The sequence below is a fragment of the Choristoneura fumiferana genome, chromosome 6 (genome assembly GCF_025370935.1).
Source record: "Choristoneura fumiferana chromosome 6, NRCan_CFum_1, whole genome shotgun sequence".
Taxonomy (NCBI): domain Eukaryota; kingdom Metazoa; phylum Arthropoda; class Insecta; order Lepidoptera; family Tortricidae; genus Choristoneura; species Choristoneura fumiferana.
Genome location: NC_133477.1, coordinates 16,232,649 through 16,254,976, shown reverse-complemented (window position 1 = coordinate 16,254,976; position 22,328 = coordinate 16,232,649). Strand labels below are relative to the sequence as shown.

Here is a 22,328-nt window from a genome sequence, read left to right as displayed (position 1 = left end):
GGCTCTTTGATTTTAAAATAAAATATACCATAATATTTAAATCAAAATCGTTAAATCTGTTTTTTTATATCACGCGTCAATTTGCACATATATCACACCGACAACCTAAATTAAAAGAATCATTAATCAACCCAAAGAATAAAAACAAAAGTCAAATCACCCTTGACACTCCAGCCGCTGCGACCATACCATGCAGGTTATCGACCCGTGATAAACAAAATCCAAACAGTCATTAATTACAATCCTCAAGTTACCGATAAAGCTAGTGAAGAAAAACTTAAACTTAAACATGCAGTTAAACACATGTTGCCAGTAAGACGTGAACAAAGCGCACAATTAAACAATCAAAACAACAAAGAAGATGATGACAGAGACGTAAATGGTGTTGAGATTACAGTCAGAGTTCTGCCGGATAAGGCTAGCACCGAACTGGGAACCTTGACTAATCGGAACACGAGCGGACATAATGGGCACGAGGATGACGCGGAGGGAAATGAAAAAAAAAACTTTCTAGTGACGAAATTTAACTACAAACTTACATTTGTTTTAACTGTCGTTGGTATAGTTGCTCTTTCTCTTTTAGATAAACTTCGCAAGTAAAACGCGTAAAAATTTTGCAGAGGAATGACACTTAGATAATAATGATATAAAGCTCGTTTATACTTAAACATCCCTGAATCGTGAGTTGCTCAATAACGTTGAATTTTTAGTTTTGACGTTATTTAAGTTGTTATTAATTAAATCTTGATATCACGAGTTAATACAGTCGACTCTTGATAAATTCATAAATGTAATGAAAGTAACAACATAATAAAATTAAGTTTCATATTTAAAAGACATACTCGTAGCTTTATCATTCTTGGTTCTATTCCTGTTTATCCAGTCAATGGATTAAAATTATGTATAACAGAAACAGCATCTGACTTATATCGTCTAGTAACTTAAGTATAATCTTTAATAAGATGCCGTATCGTTCAAGTAAACCTTATACAGATCTTAAGAGCAAGAGAGTTGTTTCTGGCAAGCTGCCAGGACGTTAATCGCTGAGGCCACCTGCGACTCAGATGAATCTGCGAGATTTAGATACGAGTGTCTGCACTGATAATTTGTTGCACATGATGCTTATTACTTGTTATTAACTCCAACGCGCTTAGATGACAATTTAGTTGTAAGAAACACACACAAGTAAAGACAGATTGAAGTATTTGGATTATCAATGTAATGAAGAGGCCTTTTTTCTTTCAATTTAGTAACATAAAGTCAGAGATAGTTTGAAAAGATTAAGCTAAGTTCCTTTCACACAATTGATAAATAAAGGCATTTTATTACAAGTACTATTTAAAATAAATTCTTTCTTCTTCTTCTTTAAGAAACAAGTTTAAAAGTAACCAGACAAGCAAAAGCTTTTTAAAAAAGATAAAAATGTTAACGACCCCAAAAAACTTTTTGACGCGCCCCAGCAAAGCAAACAAATAGAGGAAATTAAAAAAGTCACAGCTGTGACTCGACTCAATCCTGAAACTAATTTATGCCAAACAAACAGGATAATAAAAAAAGAGCTGTGAGAAAATTCTCAAAACTTAAAAAATATACCTTTTCGGAGTTTGTGGTATTAAGGGCATAGCTACGCCGCATAGTTACAACAAGGAGCAAGTATAACTGGTTAACCTTATCGAAGAACAATTATTTTGAATTGGAATATTTTGATGTCATTTTGAAACGTATTACGAGACAATCGTACAGACCGTTTTTTATTTCAAAGCTCTTTTGAATACCTTTGAGTCAGTGACTTTAGCTTCGCCAAGAGAAACCGCAACAGCAGTTGATCGTTAATCCTTGAAATCGTATCAGAAAACATTTCATTAACACCCGCCATTCATCAAGAGTATTGGATTTGTTAATCTTGTGGGCATTCATATTGAAAATCAAAATTTTCTACAAAGAATGGAGTGATTAACGACGTCACGTCACCGTCCCTCGTCAAGCAAAGCAAGTCATGCTATATAATAGCAATATTGTAACGATACGATACGGCGCGAAGTAAATTACCCACGGCAAATTAACTGGGTGTAACTGCGGTAATGTGAGTTTTAATTAACACAAACTTTAATAAATAAATATGTAGAGCCATTATATAATTCAAATACGTGTATGAAGAACCTCAACAAACGCAAGAATGGGCTCGACAGAAGCCAAATAAGTGCGACACACATGTACATATGTAAAAGTTTAGTACTTTCCAATGATCTCAAGAGACATCTACCTATTTGTGCACATGAACTTTTTACGATTACAAAAACGTAACATAAAGTTCTTATTATACCCGCTACCAAGTAATAAGTTGATAGTAACGGAAACACACTCCCCTACAGGATATGGTAATAGCAAAGAAATTGAAGGAGCACAACGTTAGTCTATTTCAGTATGCTTCGAGTAAGGGCGATTTATTTTCAGTCCTATTTCCTTTGCAGCCGTGTTTGCCGGTGATGGAGTACTATTGGATACATTAGGCGGACTTATGAGGCAAGTAATAGACAGGTCACCAATTTAGGGGAAAAAGAACTCGATAGAATTTAGTTAAAATGAATACCAATATTGGGCACATGTCTGAAATACGAGCAAATATACGAATATTAAAGAAGAGAAGAAACTCCTACTGAGTAACATTAAAAAAATTGTCTGGTTTTGAAACATCTGACTTTTGAGCTTAACTCAATTTCTTCGAGAGGAAAATGGAAGATTAGAAGTAGGATGAGACAAATTATATTAGGAACGTTCTCTTTCCGGACACTGAAAGGTCTCCGGTAACGTTTTAAGGAATTAATTTGGACGTAATAAGTGAATTCGTCAAGATTCCTTGAGTAAAATAATTTGGAACGATAATTCAGCGAGGCGTCCTAATGGAGAGTTCTTTATCAATTAACGAAATAAAGTAGGTCAACTACTAGTACTTCTGATTACATGCCATATTTGGAAAAAGACTATTTCAAGGAACTTAGCAATAAACTTGAAACTTTGTGAGAAGAAATACGAGCCAATGAAAAGCAAGATGTAATCTCGTTTTACATTACAGTAACTAAGCAACATTGTGTGAATCAGTAGTTGCTATAGTAAACCATTCCTTAAACGGCTTGATATTTCGAGCCCTATGCAAAATAATGATTCAGATTACGACGATAACATTAGCAACAGCAAGATTGATTGCTTGAAAGAAAAATATGGATACGGTTCCACCTGGATCAATCAAAATGCGCGTTTAAAAACATCTGCGTCCTTGTACGTTTTCGAGGGAGTGCTGCGGGAATAAATTTGAGTTATTGTAAAACTGAGCAGCTGCCCGACAGGTGGCGTGGAACGTGCGCTTTAGTTACATGCATTCGTGTGGTTTCTTTTTAAGAATATGAAAGTCGCAATCAAGCGCTAAGCAATCTCCATTGGGTATAATTTGAAACACCCTTGCAAAAACAATTTTTGAAAACGATACGAAATCGATGCTAAGCGAGGTATTTATTTTGATAAGTTCTTTATCGAAATATGTATATGTATTAGTATCATGTTTTTAACAATACTCAGTAAGTCATCCTTTTAAATTGGTTTTGCGTGATGTCATTGAGATAATTTACAATTAACGCCGGTATAGTTGCAATTTGATATCATACAGTAGATAATGGCTTCACGTAGGCACTATACTTGTGTCAATGACTTAGTATACGATACACTTCAATAACAAACGTTTTCAAGGTGCAGTACTGTAGTCCTACAAGGAACGGTTATAGTTTTGTCATGTCCGTCCGTCCATCCGTGGTTTAGCTTAGAGAGTGCTAAAAGCTGTAATTTTGCATGAGTATGTACGTATGTATAATTACTTGGCCGGTTCTTTGCAACTTGTGTATGATACTGGTATTATTGTTGCACGAAGCAGATTTTGTGTTTTGATATTCCACGGGTTTTGGAGAATTAATATTCATAAAGCATTCACGACGATTACTCCAACTCGCTACACGTGTCGGTAAGGACTGTTTGTTTGAATACAATGTGTTTTCTACGCGAAAGTACTGCCAATGTTTCTGAGTGCAGAAGTTATTGTTTAGTTTTCGCTTTAATCTAGGGAGTCCTTACCCTATTACTACGTAACGTGAAATTTTGATTGAAGTCGACAGTAAATTTAATAAAAATATAGTCTTGTTTCTTGTTGAATACCGTTTAAGCAAAATCTAAAATATGTATCTCCCACATTATGCGTTCAGTATCCAAAAGGAGTAGAGAAATTATGAAAACACCTAGAGAGTAGGCAGATAGTTATCGAGCCGTCGACGTTGATCCCACAGTTGTCAATAGTATAGAACGACTCCGGCGCAGGTTGCCGTACAAGGCAGTCACCGTAGACTTGATCATAATCGGTGGAAAAACTCCCCGAGCCGGACTTGACCTCTTTGGGTTGGGATCTAGACGGCCATTGCAAATTCTGGTGTACTTTATGGCTGTCATTTTGGATTAAGCTGCCTAGATAACCTGATCTGATTTCTCTCGGTTTCCTGATTCCCTGAAACAGCTTTCACTTCCTAACCATGCTTTCGATTTAAACACATTACTTCTTAACTAATCGCATTTTATTTTATTTCAACTTTGCCTTCTCAATAATTGATTTCATGTTTAAGAATACCTCGCTGTGCGCAATATCAAATGCATCGACGCGATAAACATCCACTCAATTCTTTGCACAAACTGAACTCCCCTAAGATTGTATGAAGGATATTTTGCTTTGTTCGGTTCAACTGCAACATAATGGGGCTTAATCCTCAGCTGCAGTCACGACAAAGCCAAAGGATCGTGGATGCGCGAGGGCATATGGCGACCCACGTGCCGCCCGCGCAGGTTTCTCTCTAAACTTCTTTTTTTTTTGACCACATTCATCACGCGTCTATAATAACAGGGTAACCTAACGTAATTCAATCTTTAATTAAATTTCATTCTCTCCGTCGGATTTGTTATTTCAGTTGCGTGGGCATACGTTTATTATGGTTACTATTACTATTTCGTTCTTTTGTGTTATGGACGCTATAAATATTGATCCTGCTTCGAACGAACCTACAACAACAATTACATTTATAATTTTTACTTTCACATTTTCTTCATTTTATGAAACTACTGTCGCAGGAAATTATTTAAAGAAAGTTCGGGCTATTGGCGCCAAATATTTCCTAAACATGTTTTTGTGTAATGAATGGCTCCCTAATGGTGTCGTCGATTGTGAGTAGAGTCTCGCCCTGAATTTGGTCAGCTTCACATGTGGGGTGCTGTTTTTTGTCCGTCGACATCTGAGGCCTGTTCCGCAACATGTGCAAATTGTTTGGCTACACTCGAGTTTATAGGGATTCAGCCTCTTCAAAGGCTTTTAGTATACAAAAACAGATTATTTATACACATGCGATGGCTTAACACAATTCTCACGCCGCGTCTTAATATTCCCTACTAAAAGCATGTCCGGACGCTAGCAGCCTATTCATGTTAGTTTGGTAATCAAGATCGGCATAGAGATAAGTATCAAAGCCAATACCAAAGTTGTCAGCCAAAATAAACGCAATACGTCATATTTGTAAAACTTGTCAAGGATTAGTAAATACGGCTACGCTACAAGGCGTTCGGGTTAACTTTGTTAGTCTATTCGGAAACGATTACTATTTCAAATTTTTCTACGATTGAACAAGAGGCATGCTAGGCTCTGTTGTGTAACCTCCATGGTGGTGATTAAATCTCACCATTATTAACTGGCTCCATTCAGACACCCACTGCAGTTCGCTAGGCGGTTCGGAGTTATGCCGTCCACCCACTGGCGCAGGTCCCGTAGGCGCGACAGGGTCACACACACAAGCCTTTATTCATATAACATCGACTTCTAAACACACCATTATGTTCATGCCAACTCGAATTTACATTCGGAGAGTCAATGTCGTCTGTGACCAAGGTTCTCCATTGTTTTGACTGTTTAGGTGGTCCGGGAAACGTCGCGTTTGTATTTTTTACAAAAAACTTGATATTATTATCCCAGTGTGGTGCAAACTGAAAACCTCGATAATGATTCCGTGCGTCGTGCAAACCAATCAGATCATCAAGATAAGATATCCAGCATACCAACATATAACACGCACATTCATGCAAAAACTTGAAGGACTTTACCATTAATTTTCATGTTACTATTCAAGAGGACCATCGGCTTAAAATTCCAGAAACTTTACTTATTAGTTTCGCCACATAAAGCACACATTTGCAATGGAACGTCACTGACACTGCACACTCAATCCACTTAAGACTCCCGTTCTGGTGCACTAAGTTTTGTAACAAGTTTAAATTGGGTTTACGTCGCAAACGCTTAACACAGACGTCCGTTCGCGGCGGAGGCGCGCGGGAAACTGAAGTGAGTTGAGCCAAGCCGGCGTGCGGTGCGGCGAAACGGCGATGTTGCCGACGCCGTGAAATGCCGTCGTGAGTTGCAAGTGACGCGGTCGCGCGGTAGCCGTACCCCCTTTACTCTTCCGCCCGAGCACTGCACCCGACGAATCCAGGCTCTCGCTGCGTCGAGCTTGGGTTTTATAGTTTTTAGGGTTCCCTGTTTGAAAGCTTGCCGCGGTCAGTCTGTTCGTTCAAGGGGCTAATTTATTTGAACCGTACCTAATAATTAGTCAGTTGTTATTTAAAAAATATGCACGTATTGATACGACGGCTTACATAACTAATGACAATAATTTCCCTATACTTACAAGTAAGTAGTTTTCTCAATCACAAAAAGGGTCATACAGGTAGGTACCTATGTATCGTACAGTCAAGGAAATTGCACAAAACCAATTTCACGATAATTTGTTTGGGTGATGTATGAAATATTAATGCGACATTTGTAGCGAAAAGGTTCCATCCCGGTTTGCGATTCAGTGTCTTTGACTGTACATAAGATTAGGGTCAAACACATTGTAACTAACTGTAGTTACACTATGCTATCTATAGCAATAAACAAAGTAATAAAGCGATCAACTTCAAGTCAAATTAAAATTCTCAGACTGTCGTGCACACAGAGATTTCATATTATGCAAATTTCAAATTGTCAACTCTGTTTTTGTTAATTCAGTCAAGTGAATTAGTTCGTTGAAGTAGCAAAGAGCATTGGGCAGGCCATATCACGGAGAACAGTCATCTGTTGAGGCCGAAAAGGTCTCGAATGGGGACCGCGGATCGGCAAGCGCAACCTAGGACACCAACGAGATGGACGGATTACTTGGTTAAATCTGCGGGTTCGCGGATGGAGGCTGCTTCCAACCGAAGGAACCGGAGGTATATGGAAAGAAAGGAAGAAAGAAAGAAAGAAAGAAAAACATTTATTCGTGATATTTATAAAGCAGATAAATTAAACAAGGAAATCGAGACAAATTTTGTCACGAAATGGTCCCAACCCCAACACAGCATGATGTTAACCTTGCGGCCGACGCTGTTCTTCCGTTGGAACCATTTAGATGAGTTCAAAGTAAACGCCAACAATTATTATTTCACAATACAAACCATAGCGATTTACAAAATTATCATTTATTACACTTTTATCTTACTTTTAGTAATAATTTTAACTTAGTTTAAGAAATTATGTAAACACAATTATTTTCAACATAAAAATATACCTTAACGACACGAAAAAAAAGAAAACGCACATCGTCTGTAACCTGTATAGATATATTGCCTTTGTCTATTATTAATTGTTGACGTGGCCTTATAAGTAAAGTAAAGCAAAAAAAGTACTCTGTCTGTGGACGTGGCATGGATGGATTCAAACTACTAATATGGGGAGCCTTATGTCCAACAGTGGACGTCCTACGGCTGATATGATAATGACGATGAATAAAGAATAAAGGTATTGCACTGTATTGTACCTACGGAACACTCAAAGCGCGTACCCTACTCTCTTCGCCGTTTTTTTTCAGTTGCTGTTGATTTGACACGGCGCTCGCGTGGGCGTGCAGCCCTGCGATCCCCGCTCGATAATGTAATAACCCACGATTGTAAAATTTATTCCCGCGCTATCCGCCACTCGTCGGCGCGTGGTGAGTGCATAGATAACGTTGCGACACAGGCATTCTGCCGTCACCGTGTTGAATAGGTGCTTAACAACTGTTTATCAACACGTTCGTTCCCAGAAGCTATCGTTGATAACGACCACCTTCAACTGCGAACACATACACTGCACACCAGCCCCCTGTACAACACAAGGGAGAAATGCTAGAATGTCACTAAGAGAAACTTGTTCATTTTGTCGAATTGTAGCACTTGTAACTTTTGTGGTACAGGGGCTTGCTTGTGAATTATTAAAGTCAAGCCAAAAAGTGGAGGAATGATATCTTAGATAGCAGGCGCATGAAGTTGTGATGGAGACCGTGGATCGGTAGGTAAGCACAGCTTAAGAGGACCACGGACGAGATGGACGGATGACCTGGTTAAAGCCGCGGGTTCACGGTGCATGCAGGTCGCTTCGCTTTGGGCTTATAACTTCTAAATTGCATTTTACCTTTTTATCAATATTCCCAGATCTCAAAACTTCTTGGTCTCACTCAAGATACCTAAATTGCAGAATGCCTAATTTTGTTTTCTTATAACACCGGAATCTTAATATGGCTGAATTTCAAAATACCTTAGTCTCATACCTAAACTTCAAAATCACTTTCATGGCAAAACAACATATGCTTAAAACAACCAAAAGTTAAAATACCTAAATTTGTACGTTGAACAGGCACTATACTAAAATTCAATCATCAACATCAATTTTCTCAAACACCACCCGTGAAAAAAAATTAGGAATTTTGCCTTCTGGGTGTTTTCGGTTTGCGTTGTTTTAATATTTTGTCATTTCTGTCATTCGGTATTTGAATGAATTTTGCATTTCAATCTTATATTTAGATTATATGACATTTTAAATCAAAGTCATAATGAATTTCGTTCATTGTAATACAAGAGACAATTTGACATTTTAGGTATTATGAGCCCATGGTAATTTGAAAATTAGGGGTATTAGTGAATAAGGTATTATGAAATTTAGTGGTTTTAAGCCCAAAGCGTCGCTTCCAACTGAAGCAACTGTCTATGGGGGAGGCCTATGCCCAACAGTAGACGTCCTACAGCTGATATGATGATGAAGTCATGTGCATGTGAAAATGTAGCAGCTTATAATAGCGACGAAGGTGCTGGTGTTATGTAAATTTGGGCCGTCAAGTATTCAAACATCAGCTTCCGCCAAATTACTTTCAACGTCACAAATGGCACATAATGGATTGCTTGCACTATTAATGTGACCGAATGAGCGTCTTGTTTCAGAATAGGATAGATCCATCTCTACCTGTGAGTGTCGTAAAAGGCGATTAAAAGACAAATTGTCTAACGCGCGGGCAGAGAATTCCATTATCCATCTCTTTCTACATTCGTCCTATTATATCAATTGTCAAAGAGTTGATTACGGCTGTGATTCCGAGTGAGTTAGACATTATGGCCTGTGATGTGACAATGGGTAGAGACACTCTATTGCCAATTACCATGGACAGTGCTGTAGTGTGGAAAGTGAGGGGACCGAACCACCACACAATGTTTTGTCCTATTAAGTCGTCACTCGTCAATTCGCTATCAATCCTCAACTAACGACCACAAACACTGTCAAGATAGCAGCGACTTAGAATAAGAAGGAAAGGTGTGCAGATAGACTAACAAAGAAAAGTAGGTATAAGTCACCATTTTCATCATCAGGCGGAAGACGTCTACTGCTGAAAGAGGCCTCCTCCGTAGAAAGCCACAACAACGAACGACAACGACGCCTCGCATCCACCGGTTGCCCACAACTCTCACGATATCGTCAGTCCATCTAGTATTTTTAAAAGCTTTTATTTAAGCAATAAGGCCCCATTTATAGGAGCGTACTACCACAGAATCAAAAGCAGCTATCGAATACATACTTGGCAAAGGATATTTTTAAAGCTAAGTAGTATTTCCAATAATTACAATGAATGTTGTAGCTTATTACTACTAAAACAATAAAGTTGAATTTCCAAATCAATGCACGTGGTCGCTAAATCGCCTCTACCTTATTAGGGTTAACTTAACATATCTTGTATATGTTGTATGTATCATGCATGTGCGGGTCAAATCTTGCAAGTTAAATTTGACCCACTTGTAGTAGTCGGATTGTCTTGAAATAAAGCATACTTATGTAAATTGAGTGACAATACAATAATGTGGTAGTTACATCCTGGTAATCCGGCCAGGATCGTCTCCGCAGGACGGAACTATTCAACGGTTAATGGCATCGACTTGAAATTTGGTATGCAAATGTAGTTTGGGTTACAATGCAAGTACAGTCCACAAAAAGTAGTCAGCAAAAAAAATCTTGTATTAAAAGTTTTTTTTTTACAAAAAACTTATTTATTGGGAGGCTTGCCATGCAAAATCTTTATTTGTCATCGTTTGTCGTTCATTCGTGTAAGGATCTCTCTCATCATCTCTGGTCAAAACGTTCCATTGCTGCTCTTGGCTGTTGTGAAACAGAAATTATCGCGTCAAATCAAAACACACACACCAGTATTAATAGCATGGGTGTCGGTCATTAAAATTTAATTTACACCTGGGTGAAGAAAATTTAAAATGAACCTCAGCTTGTTAGCGAAAAAGCAAAAAAATGAGAAATTCGCCGCCTAAATTAGTTAATTAATTTAAGAACCTCGTTTGTATTCAGACCAAGTGTGAATGGTGTGGAGCAAAATTTTTCATCGAACTGAATTAAAATTTAAATTCAAACATTTCTCATCCACAGATTGTAGAGGCGGGGCGATAAATCGTCCGACTAGTCGTCCGATATGTTAATAGGTATGCTAGTGGCTTAAGAGCACTGAACTAACCGGAGTCGCATACTGGATGGAACCCTCTGTTATAAGTACGTATATATTTACTTTCAGAGGATACGAGTGTGACGACTACGGTTAGTTTTAAATTCGTAAATGCGATCATTCCGACTTTAGGTACGTACAATACATAAGTGAGATTTTATGCGTAAAGTTCAAGTGAACGTTTGAGAATATTGTTATGACAAAAGTACACCTCGTTAAGTTGCTTGCCGGTGTTTTTCGAACCGGTGGCAGATTTTTCGCCGTTCATAAGTGCTTGTTATACCCTGAGGACCTGTTTACATTACTCCAGCAAAGTAATTCAAATAGCACAGTCACACTGTGTTGCTTGATCCATCTCTTACCTCTATACTCGTTCGTAAGTCGTTAGCATCGCGGCCCCGTAATGTCTACTGTGAAATGATTTTATTAGAATAATGTAAACAGGGTCTAACTTGTACAAAGTGTCTTGATTTTGACTTTGTAATATCGAATATCGGTATAATCGAGACACAGTGATATAAACTTTTCATACCCGTATACTGTTCGAAGTTTTCTCAAAATGTTTTCCTTCTCATTGTCTTTTATCCTGTGTATCGAAGTGTCAGATATTTTGTAGGGAAATGCGTGCATGTCGTCTCCGGTCGCTTTACCCCTTTGAGGCTGTGGGGGGATATCAGAGCCGTCAATCCCTTCGGTTTTGGTTGTTTTCTGGCTCCTTCTGGGAAGGTCGGCGCACAAGGTCGACCGGTTATTGGGATTCGCTCGTTATTATTATCAAATTAAAGCCTTTCTGACAAAAATTCTTTCGATTCTGAGCAATGAATGAATTACAGCGATCGGTTGTTTTATACGATAAACGCTGCGTTTGACGCACATCGATTTTGCATCAGGTAATCTTATTACCAAACATTGTCTTTTAATTAGTTTGAAATCGAAAATTCTCCGGAGATGTTGTAGGTGGTTCCAGACTTAGGCGTCAAATATGTATAATGTTTCAAATGACTGCATCTAGTTCTTAGTAGTTAGTACTTAGGTTTATCGTATGTAACATTTACGAGTACGATATCAAATAAATGTAAATAAGAATCGACCATGTCTTGAAACGAAAAACAGATACAGATTTTTTTTGACAGCTTTAACACAATTTTTAAAACACAACCATCTGCCATCATTTTCTTTAGGCGTAGAATTACTTTACAAATTTTCCACGAGCTGTTACACTTGCCTTGTACCTGTACCTATGTAGTAATTGACGATCCCACTACTTAATATTCTAACCGTGAAAGTTTGCTAGTATCTGTGTTTATTAGCTTTTTATGTTAAAAGGCTGGAAGGATATGGATGAGGCATCTGCAATTCTCCGGAATCGGTAATTAGCCAATAAAAACCGGTAATTTTTACGGTCGTTGCACCGCACGCCAATGAAGAGTACCACTACCATGAGTTTACAGTGACCGTACTCGATAGCAACGGCGTAAATTATTTGTATGGAGAATTGTACAGCGCCTCTACAAACAATTTACGCCGTCGCTATCGAGTACGGTCACTGTAAACTCATGGTAGTGGTAGAGGATACAAAATACAGTTCCAATTCTAAATGGAACTGTCCGAATTTCCAGCTAAGTATTGGTTATTATTCATTCTGAGGCTCATGAAAGGAACGGTAAAGTATAAGAAGTTGGCGCGTTTTTCTTTGAATCTATGGTAATCCACAGATTCGAAGAAAAACGCGGCATAGCATTAGCTCTCAACATGCTCTTAATATTCGTGTTTGGGTGTTTGCAGAGGCGTAGCCCCCCCCCCCCCTTCGGACCGTGCCTGCTACAAATAGGTACAATCAATTTTGGATGGGCGTTATTTTTTAAGTTAAATGAAGATCAAGATGTAAGTTTTGGGAATTTGAATTTGATTTTTTTTAATTCATCTGGATGGCAAACGAGCAAGTGGGTCTCCTGATGATAAGAGATCACCACCGACCATAGACACCTGCAACACCAGGGGGATTGCAGATGCGTTGCCAACCTAGAGGCCTAAGATGGGATACCTCAAGTGCCAGTAATTTCACCGGCTGTCTTACTCTCCACGCCGAAACACAACAGTGCAAGCACTGCTGTTTCACGGCAGGATTAGCGAGCAAGATGGTGGTAGCAATCCGGGCGGACCTTGCACAAGGTCCTACCACCTGCAAAATTAAATTTAGTCAAGTAGTAGTATTAAATTGAATTTAGTCAAGCCCCGAAAATTTATGCGAGTGAAGACCCGGGTGAAGGGTGGTTTTGTAACACCTATACTTAATAAAAATTAAAGCTAATTTCAGGGAAGCTTTTTTGAAGTTAGCTCTCATTTAATTAGGTCGCGAAAGCATGAGATATTTTGCTGTGTTTATTGTTTTACAGTTAAGTATCGTATTTATCTGGGCTGCGTTTAATCTGAACAATCGTACCCGGTTCATGGTCTAGCATGACTCCTACGCCCTAACATGGCCAAATACAGAACGAACAGCCAAAGCACACTGAGAAGAAACGCACAGTTTATTTGCGATATGAAAACATACAGCACAGCGACAGGCATTTGTAAATATACGGTATTTACGTAGACGTCAAGAGAAGTTTATTTAACAATACGTCATGATCTCTACTCAGATATCAAAAATAAATTATTTATTATTATAAAGTGACCTCCGTAGAATAGTGGCACATCTACCTATTAAGTGTTGCTTAATGTCTATGGGATACAATTTGGAAGTTCGACTAGCACAATCAATAATTGATGACAAAACATTGCCCTTAATGAAAACAAAAACCCATTGCATTGCCATACAAGATTATGACCTAAAGTGGGGCGAAAATTGACGTTCGTGTGACAAAGTTCCACAGAAGGTCTCGTACTACTGTTTCGGCGAATAACGTTTGGCAACCTGTTTCATTTCGCAACTTTTTAATATTTCTGAAACTAAATATTTCAGGATTTTTATAAAACTAACCTAACCTAAAGGGTTCTACACGATGGCCCTGAAATAAATCCTGAAATATTTACAGTTTTAGAGTTTGCGAAATGAAACAGGTTGCCAAACGTTACGTTGCGAAAAGGCAGTACTCGGTTGGTTCGATACTTACTATCGAATATCGAAACTTTAGCACAGTTATTCGAATCCGTGAATCTCTATTCTAAAGTACTTATTAAGTATGTGATTTATTGCCGCGCAGTATTTTAAAAGTGCACAGGCTCATCATTCCTCAGCAGACATGAACCCTTGTCAGCCTACGTTTAGATTTCCTGTGCTATCGTGTGTATCATTTTGTCTGTCTTCGTGTTAAGGCTGGGGCCAGCTCGGTTCATATCGATACGGAAACTTACATTGTTTGTATGAAACCCACCCACGGACTTAGCTTATGACGCTCCACGTGGATATACGTTGTTAGGAATCGGAGAGAATTATGACTAAACCTACTAATATTAGAAATACTAAAGTATATAAAAAATATCACGGAAAAATAGCTCAACGGGTTTGAAAAAAAATTGACATACTCGTACTGAGTTTACATCATGGTTGTGTTTTATCGTGGAAAATTACTAGATTAACAATAGCTCGTTAAAGAGATAAGTACCAAAAAAGTTGGAGTCGCGGATGATTATTTTAGTAATGATAATTTTGTTTTCACGTAGTTTTCAAAGAGATTTGAGCAATATTTATAGGCACTGTTTTCAAACTCTATCACATAAATTTACTACTATTCACAACAACAATTCCCATTTGGTGACCACACATAAATGTGGTTGAGTTTATAAACTAATGTTTTGATCTACTTAGTATTAATGAAATGATGTTACAAAAAAAAACATTAGAAATTGACTAAACAGATGAAAATTAAAAAAAAAAATTAAATAAAAATAAAAAGAACTCAATTCGAATAAATATTTTTTATCATAATATTTAATGCGATGTTTAATCTCAGTGAAACAAACAAATGACTTTTAAAAACCTTAATGTAACTTTTATTATAAAACGAACTAAGTGAGGCTCAATTAAAGATTCCTCTCGGCTCTGTTTGTTTTTTCGGATTGTCGCAGCGGCCAGTTTGAGGAAACCTTTTTAATTTACTTTGATTAAAAATGGCGCCACGTGTCGAGTAAATTGGTGGAAAAGGTATTTAATTCAATTTTGCGGCAGCAGTTGTCATTTTATACAGACTTGGTCTTTGTGTTGTGTAAAAACTTTGGCTGTTAAACTTAAATAAAGCCTGACCAGAAATATATGACTATTCGCCATGTTGCGGAATTTCATTGGAACTAATTTCTTACACTGGCAATAATAAATTATTGCCAGTGTCACTGTGGCGGTTTCTTTGAACAATAACAAAAATGCCCAAAACGATTAGTAGTCAACAACAGATCATTGTAAATAATGTTTATAATAAACTACTGAAAAAAACGCTTGGGGAATGAAACTAATTCACTACAAAACCTTTCCAAATTAACATCAGAGCTAACAGGTAAACGTTGTAGAAAAGTCAAGATGTCATTGTTCCGACTATACTACAGGGCTACTACGAAACTCGAAACTCAAAGTTCGTGTCGTGCGGTCTCTCTGACACTTATACTATTTAATACGAGAGCGAGAGGGACGGTGCGATACGAACTTAGATTTTCGAATTTCGGAGTAGGCCCTCTGAACTATTGCCATATAAATAAGAATAATAGCGCCATCTTGACAATAACCATATATTTTTGGTTTACCTTTAGGCAACTAACACTTTTTGATTAACACTATAACAAGTAGGTTGGCTTAAAAAATATATCTTTAATTTCTGATCGAATCAGGCATACACAACTAAAGGGGTGGAAGACCAAAAGTTACAGATTACTAAATTTTTCTGCTTTTTTTGTGCATGAGTGGCCAAATCGTTGTATTTTAGATCTCAATAAAATTTAAAGTTTAACAGCACAACGAAACTTAAATGCATTTTGTATGTGAATTTGGGCTCTCTGGTGTTATCTGCGCGGGACGTGTCTATGATGATTTGAAAATGAGACGAAACGGTTGACGAAAAGGCATGTAGAGCCCCGTTTTCTTAATTATTTATCTTGGCACTACCATGCCCCCAGATTGAGTCATAAGTGACACAATTGTAAACGATATCTTATAAGCCTAGTAATCATGGGACTAGGGACCATAGTTTTTTTTAGAACATTTTTCAAGTTATATATCACATATTTTTCCAACATATTTAGAGCGAATGTAAATCTAATTTAAACATCCGCTTTGCAGAGTCATTTCTATGGAAAATAATCTTTTTTGCGTAGTAATTGTATGTCGTTGCCCTTTTATGCTAATTGAGTAAGCAAAAAGTATGTTTTGTTTATCTGGCACATATCCTTTGTTTTGGGGAAAGTCGGCCGTAATTTAAAAAGGTTATTTATTAGCATGAGGGTTTCCTTAAACCGCAGTGAGTATTAAGTATACGTATAGAAACATATGACATATACGTAAAGTAAGTATGTATAAGATACAAAGGATTTGTGGCTTCGTCGATATGAATTTGACTTTATACATTGAAGAATAGACCAAATCCTAAGAAATATCAGAGCTATTGTCAACAAAACAATATCAAAGTGCAAAAGCTAAGTAAGCTAGTAAGAATACACTAAAACAATATGAATTAAAATAATCAAAAAACACGACTTCCTTCAAAAACTTGAAACCTTCTGTAGCCTTATAATAACTCTTCTTCTTAGACGGACACTCTTGACTTGACATAGTGGTCATGGTAATTAAGGGTTGCCCATCACTATGGTCGCTGCCTTCGAGATACCTACTTCTTTAGAGCAAAAAGAGAGCAATTAGAGCAATTTATAATTTGAAGACGCGTGAATCTTTAAGATCTTTTTTTAAGGAAACAGGTATCCTAACCCTGCCGTCGCTTTATGTTTTTGAAATAATCATGTATGGAAGGAAGAACATATGTGATTTTCCCACTAACGTCGATAAGCCAAAGGCTACTAGAAGCACAGGGAAGCATAAAGTTCCATCTTACAGACTGGCTAAAACCAAAAAGTCGTTTCTGGGAAATTGCATACGTTTTTATAATAATATTCCAAAAAATATTATAAATGAAACGGATACAAAATTCAGATCTATTGTCAAGAAGACATTAATATCAAAGGCGTATTATAAAGTTAATGATTATATCATGGACAGGGACATTTGGAAATAATTCCGATCCGCATTAGCGATCCCTTCAAATAGCGAACCTACTGTGTTAAAAATAAAGTTGTGTTAAGTACTTGGGATGTATACATATCATTTAATAAAAATGTAAATCTGTTTAAAAAAAAATACCTCGTTGAGTTTCTTGTCGGATTCTTCTCAGCAGAGGTTTTTCCGAACCGGTGGTAGTTTTTTTTTGACATTCATAAGTGCTTGTTATAGCCTAAATTGAATAAACATATTTTGACTTTGACTTTGACTTTTACCGGTCTCTATTGGCCACTTGGCGAGCACATTCTCCTGTAGGGATCTTAGTAACAGATTTGATGGTGTCTGTGCATCGGGTACAATAACATACATTAACATATCTCTGTTAAGTACAAACAGATATTGTAAAATGATAAGTACCGCAGCCGACCAGTCTCTCGGGACTCATGCGTCATACTTTTATCACTGATTGATTGATTGTGTCCTCACTATCATATCTTGGAGAATATGGCAACGGGCCTTTGAAGCGGATTCGAAAACATTGTAGGTCAGGTGGATTATGGAATGATAGTGTTATCAGTGTTGCACTATTATCAACAAGTTGTGATGGATTTACGAGTCAAGCTTGATTATTCTTCTAGAAATAAAAAATTGTGAAGTTATGAAGTCCCACTGACCTAAAAGATTGAGGCGCCATTAGAGATCTGATGACCAGTTTCAAATTTTATTTGAGAAAAAATATTACAGGGCCTGTGTGCTTGTGATCGCATTCAACATCCTTTTCTATCCTCACTCAGCCTATATTGTTCGGCAGAAAGGAGTAGCGACAACTATTGCGATTTCGAGTGCGTTAGATAAATTACCTCTAGAGGCGGGATCAAAGATGATAGCAATTTCAATAAAACTCATTTAATTTTCCTTTTGTGATCTTAATAATCATCGTCAGTCGAAAGACGTCCATTGCTGGCCATAGGCGTCCCTAAAGGATGTAACACTGACCGGTCCTGCGTTGCCCGCTTCCATCGAACTCCGGTGACCTTTGTCATCAGTCCATCTTGTGGGAGGCCTACCCACGCTGCGTCTTCCGATAGGTTGCCGTCACTCAGAAACACATTGTCCCCAACGGGCATCAGTTCTTTGAGCAATGATCCCCGAACTGTCACTTAAGTTATATGTAATTCTTCGGGCTTACTTTGGATATCCTCATTTATGACATTGATATTTAATGAACAGTTTTTTGAATAGTAAATTATCTTCTTCTAAAGTTTCTCTGTCACTTCATATCCAGTTTAAATTTTTACAATAATAGACAACGTCCGATACAAAAAACCATAACACCCCGGCCAACCATGCGCGTCTTTTGTCATTCTTATTTGTTCATTGCGCGGTGGAAATGACCACCACGCAGCAGTTAACTAGCACGACACGCAATGTATAACAATATTTATCGTTCACCGCGCTGCTAGTCGTGGCTGGTAAGCCTAGTAACTCTATCCGTTCACCGCGACGGTAATTGCTCCGGGATAGGGTTACGGAAGTAGGGGGACGAGCTTTTGGTAATTAAAATAACCGATGCAGTTAAAATTCGTTTTTACGATATTTGGGCTTGTATGAACAGTCAACAAGACTTGGACGAGGAAGGAGCTATATGAATATGAGTTTAATGTTACAATGATCCATAATTTAAATGTAGTGGTGAAAGTTTTGGTTTGTTCAATACACAAATTGAAAGACTAAGTATGATCCTATTAGATACATACCTATAGACGTCGTGTGGTATCAGGCAGTCAAAAAAAACTTGTGGATATTAAAGACAATAGTCTATAAAAGAACAGCTACTTCATTATGCTGATGAAGTATTTATTAGAACACGTATTTTATATCTGGGTCATTGAGATTTACTGCAACTATGTTTTCAAAGCGGTACAATTTGGCCGTCTTTAAATCAAAGTTGAACTGCGACAACAGGTAAGCGTGCTCCATCTTAGGTCACACGCTTATCATCAATTTTAAGGCGTGATTATAGTAAAATACAAGCCAGCATACAAAAAAACTTGAAAGGATTGACACATCAAGCATCAAGACTACTTTTCTACTGGGTATCTTCCAGAACTTTCCTCTAAAGCCTAGCTCGTAAACTTACGTAGATAAATAACCGCCCACGGCCGCGTCTTATTTCACGTGGGCTCTATTACTTACAGAGGATAAGAATCGATCCACTAGCCAGAGATCATATCAAACAAACGCTGTGATGTACCATTTCTAAGTAGAAATGTTAGAAATAGTGAATTAACCGTTTAATTCTAGACGCCAAAAAGTGTTTGATAGTTTGTCATTTTTACTATTAACTGGCTGTAAATACAAATTGTCAAAATTAAGATGGACGGATGACCTGGTTAAAGCTGCGGGTTCATGGTGGGTGCAAGCCGCTGCCAACCGAAGCAACTGGAGGTCTATGGGGGAGGCCTATGTCACAGGGCGGCCACGCCGTACAAAATACGCGTTCTTGAATCTACATAGGCAGGACGATGTCTGTACACGCGTCGATGTGTGCGTAAGCTGCACAGGGCTGACTATTGCAAAAATTCAGTGCTACCAATGACATTTAAAGGTACTCATATGTAGGTATGGCTTAGATATGTGCAAATAAATGTAATCGTTAATCTTACCTATTTCGAGGGTATTCTGGCAAAACAGAATAATTGCATTTTTTTTAAAGTTACATACATAGGCATACTCAATGTTTTCTGCTTTATTTATCTAGCAAAACCGTATAAAAAATAAATATTGTCCACTTATCCGGTTCTGCCAGAATATCCTATTTATTTAAACCTACTTAAAATGTGTATGTTTGCGTATTTTAAGCATTATTATTTTCAATTACAATAGATATACGTCTACAAACTTAAAAGAATTATTCGGTAGGTAGTTATGTCATGTATTAATCGCGTTAATTTCAGAAATCACTATTTATTTAGAAAAAGGAAGTAGGTAGGGTACCGTTACGATTTCGCAAAATGATTGCTCCCGAACTTAGTGCCGTGCGGCCGACATACATCGCGTCGCGCACCCGACTGCTTTCCTGCAGTTTTCCTGCAATCTGCGCTTGAGGGGTGGGGTAACTCGAACCGGTGCGGGGCGGAGCGAGCCCTTCTGTACGTTAGTACTATTATATATTCTGTAACTATGTCCAACAATGGACGTCCTACGGCTGAGATGATGATGATGATGAAGTAAAAATTGATTTATTATAAACAAAAAACTAGCCAAACTCAGTAGTTAGCTATTAAATTCAGTGTAGCTTTTGAGACGTTACGACCAACTATTCCGTTTCACAAGTTATGTTAGCTTCTTCTGGTAACATTACAAAAATATAAACATCAATCAACGCCATCTATTGAGAAGGCACGACCAAACATTCAATTTCACAATTAATATTGAGGAGCGTAATCGTAAACCAACATAGTGTTTATGTAAGAAACGCTGTAATTAATTAATGGTCACCCCAGCCAGGCTCGCGCTATTTTCGTCGAAGTTATTTACATATTTAACGCTCAATTGATAGGGGTTGATCAATTTAGGGTAAGGCACGCCTCACTAATTACGATCAATTATCAGACAATTTGTAATAACCGGAGTTGATTGGTATGAATTTCAATGAGTGATCTGATGGAAATCGCATTGATGGAATGAAAATAAGACTAATATTTACGCATATTGATGTATTCATCAAAACTAATGATCTATAAGATAATCTTGATGGTAATTTTGATTTATCTACTGATGAATGTAGCATGGGACAAATACAATTATCATCGGCTAGCAGACGACGTCCGCAGAAGGCCACAATGAACGACAACTTGTGCCAATTGGATTCACCGGTTGCCCGCAACTCTCGCGATGTTGTCGATTTAACGTTGCGTCTCCCAGTTCGTGTTCGTTAGTATGTTCAGTTGTAATGTTAATTTAATTATTTTTATATTAGATTGTTAACCTCTCAAAACATCACGGATCACGGCAGAAGACAACAAAGTATACTTATAGCTTTCACATTGATATCCCGTTACAACCCCGCTTTAAGAGCTTGATGACCCACAATTATAAACTCCTCCTAAATGTCGTTATTAACTGGGTGTTACATATTTCTGATATAAATAATAACTGCTTCTCCAACAGGTTCGAGGTATTCGCTAATTGCGCTGTATAATTTATGGCAACATTTAATTAAGCTAATTCGTGTTTTATGCTTTTACAGCATAATGGCAGCCTTTCGGTTTACACTTCCAATTTAGTGCTTTAGTATTAACACTAGGTACACTTGGGATACCAATTCTGTTGAATATATGCGGCACGTGCGTGTAAAATAACGGATATCCTATAAGCAATTTACATCAGCTTGGTATAAATTGGCGTCATTTTGTCATGAGTCTTTTCGTGTTTCTAACTTATGGAAATCACAGTAAAAGATGTGGTCACAGGTTCATTCGTTTCACAGAATAGTGAACTGTGACGATTTGGTTCTAGGGTCGAGTTTCTTTTTTCGGAAGTTCCAGCAAACACTTTGAAAAGTGTAACGAGGTTTGATAGGTTTTAAAATGATTTACCTACGAATACGAATGTATTTACCTACGTCACAGGTGACCGAAGAGCTGGCAGCTTCCTCGGACAAAGAATTAGCCTAGCTATTCAAAGAGGAAACGCTGCCAGCATCTTCGGGACCTTGCCTAAGAGGTACTCTTTATGTAATTTGTTTTAGTTTTAGGTTCTATTTTTATTTTATGTAGGTAAGTTTGTTAAGTATAGAACAGTTTTGTTTTTAATTAAATAAAGTTTTACGCCAGTCTCATTGGTACCTTTACGTACTAAAAGCCTTCGATCAATGATATCTAAAGATAACAAGTCTCATACAACACCAAAACTGAACGCAATTCACTTGAACTTACTTACATAACGTTGCACTAGGTACTACGATTAGGTCCCAGCATTTTTTTATTCTCAACCAAATATCATCTGTTAAAACAAATACCTACAAAAGTTACTAATCTGAATAAAAGAATCTTCCTCTTACGATCTTTTCTCTCGAAATTTATATAAGTGTCAACTGTATTATTATATTCGAGACAGCTGTAGTATTCTAAATAAGACCTGAGTCCGTAAGAAAGGCGTGATTTCAAAGAAAGGCCCAACACTTATTACCTAGTCATAAGAAAAACTATAAATACACAGTACGT

At 37.6% G+C, this 22,328-nt stretch overlaps 1 protein-coding gene across 7 annotated transcripts in view; it reads right to left on the bottom strand.

Annotated features, from left to right (window-relative positions):
* ckn (CRK like proto-oncogene, adaptor protein) overlaps window positions 1-22,328 on the bottom strand; it is a 364,715-nt gene that overhangs the window by 135,223 nt on the left and 207,164 nt on the right. For 3 of the 7 annotated variants that reach the window (XM_074089451.1, XM_074089452.1, XM_074089454.1), the window contains exon 1: window positions 6,178-6,417. The exons of 3 other annotated variants lie outside the window; for them this stretch is intronic. Coding sequence is in view for 2 of the 4 variants with exons in the window: in XM_074089454.1 (XP_073945555.1) it covers window positions 6,178-6,211 (34 nt within the window). In the remaining 2 variants the exon portion in view is untranslated. Of the gene's footprint in view, window positions 1-5,759; window positions 6,116-6,177; window positions 6,418-22,328 lie in introns of those variants that run through there. One more of the 7 variants, XM_074089455.1, reaches the window with a different exon arrangement.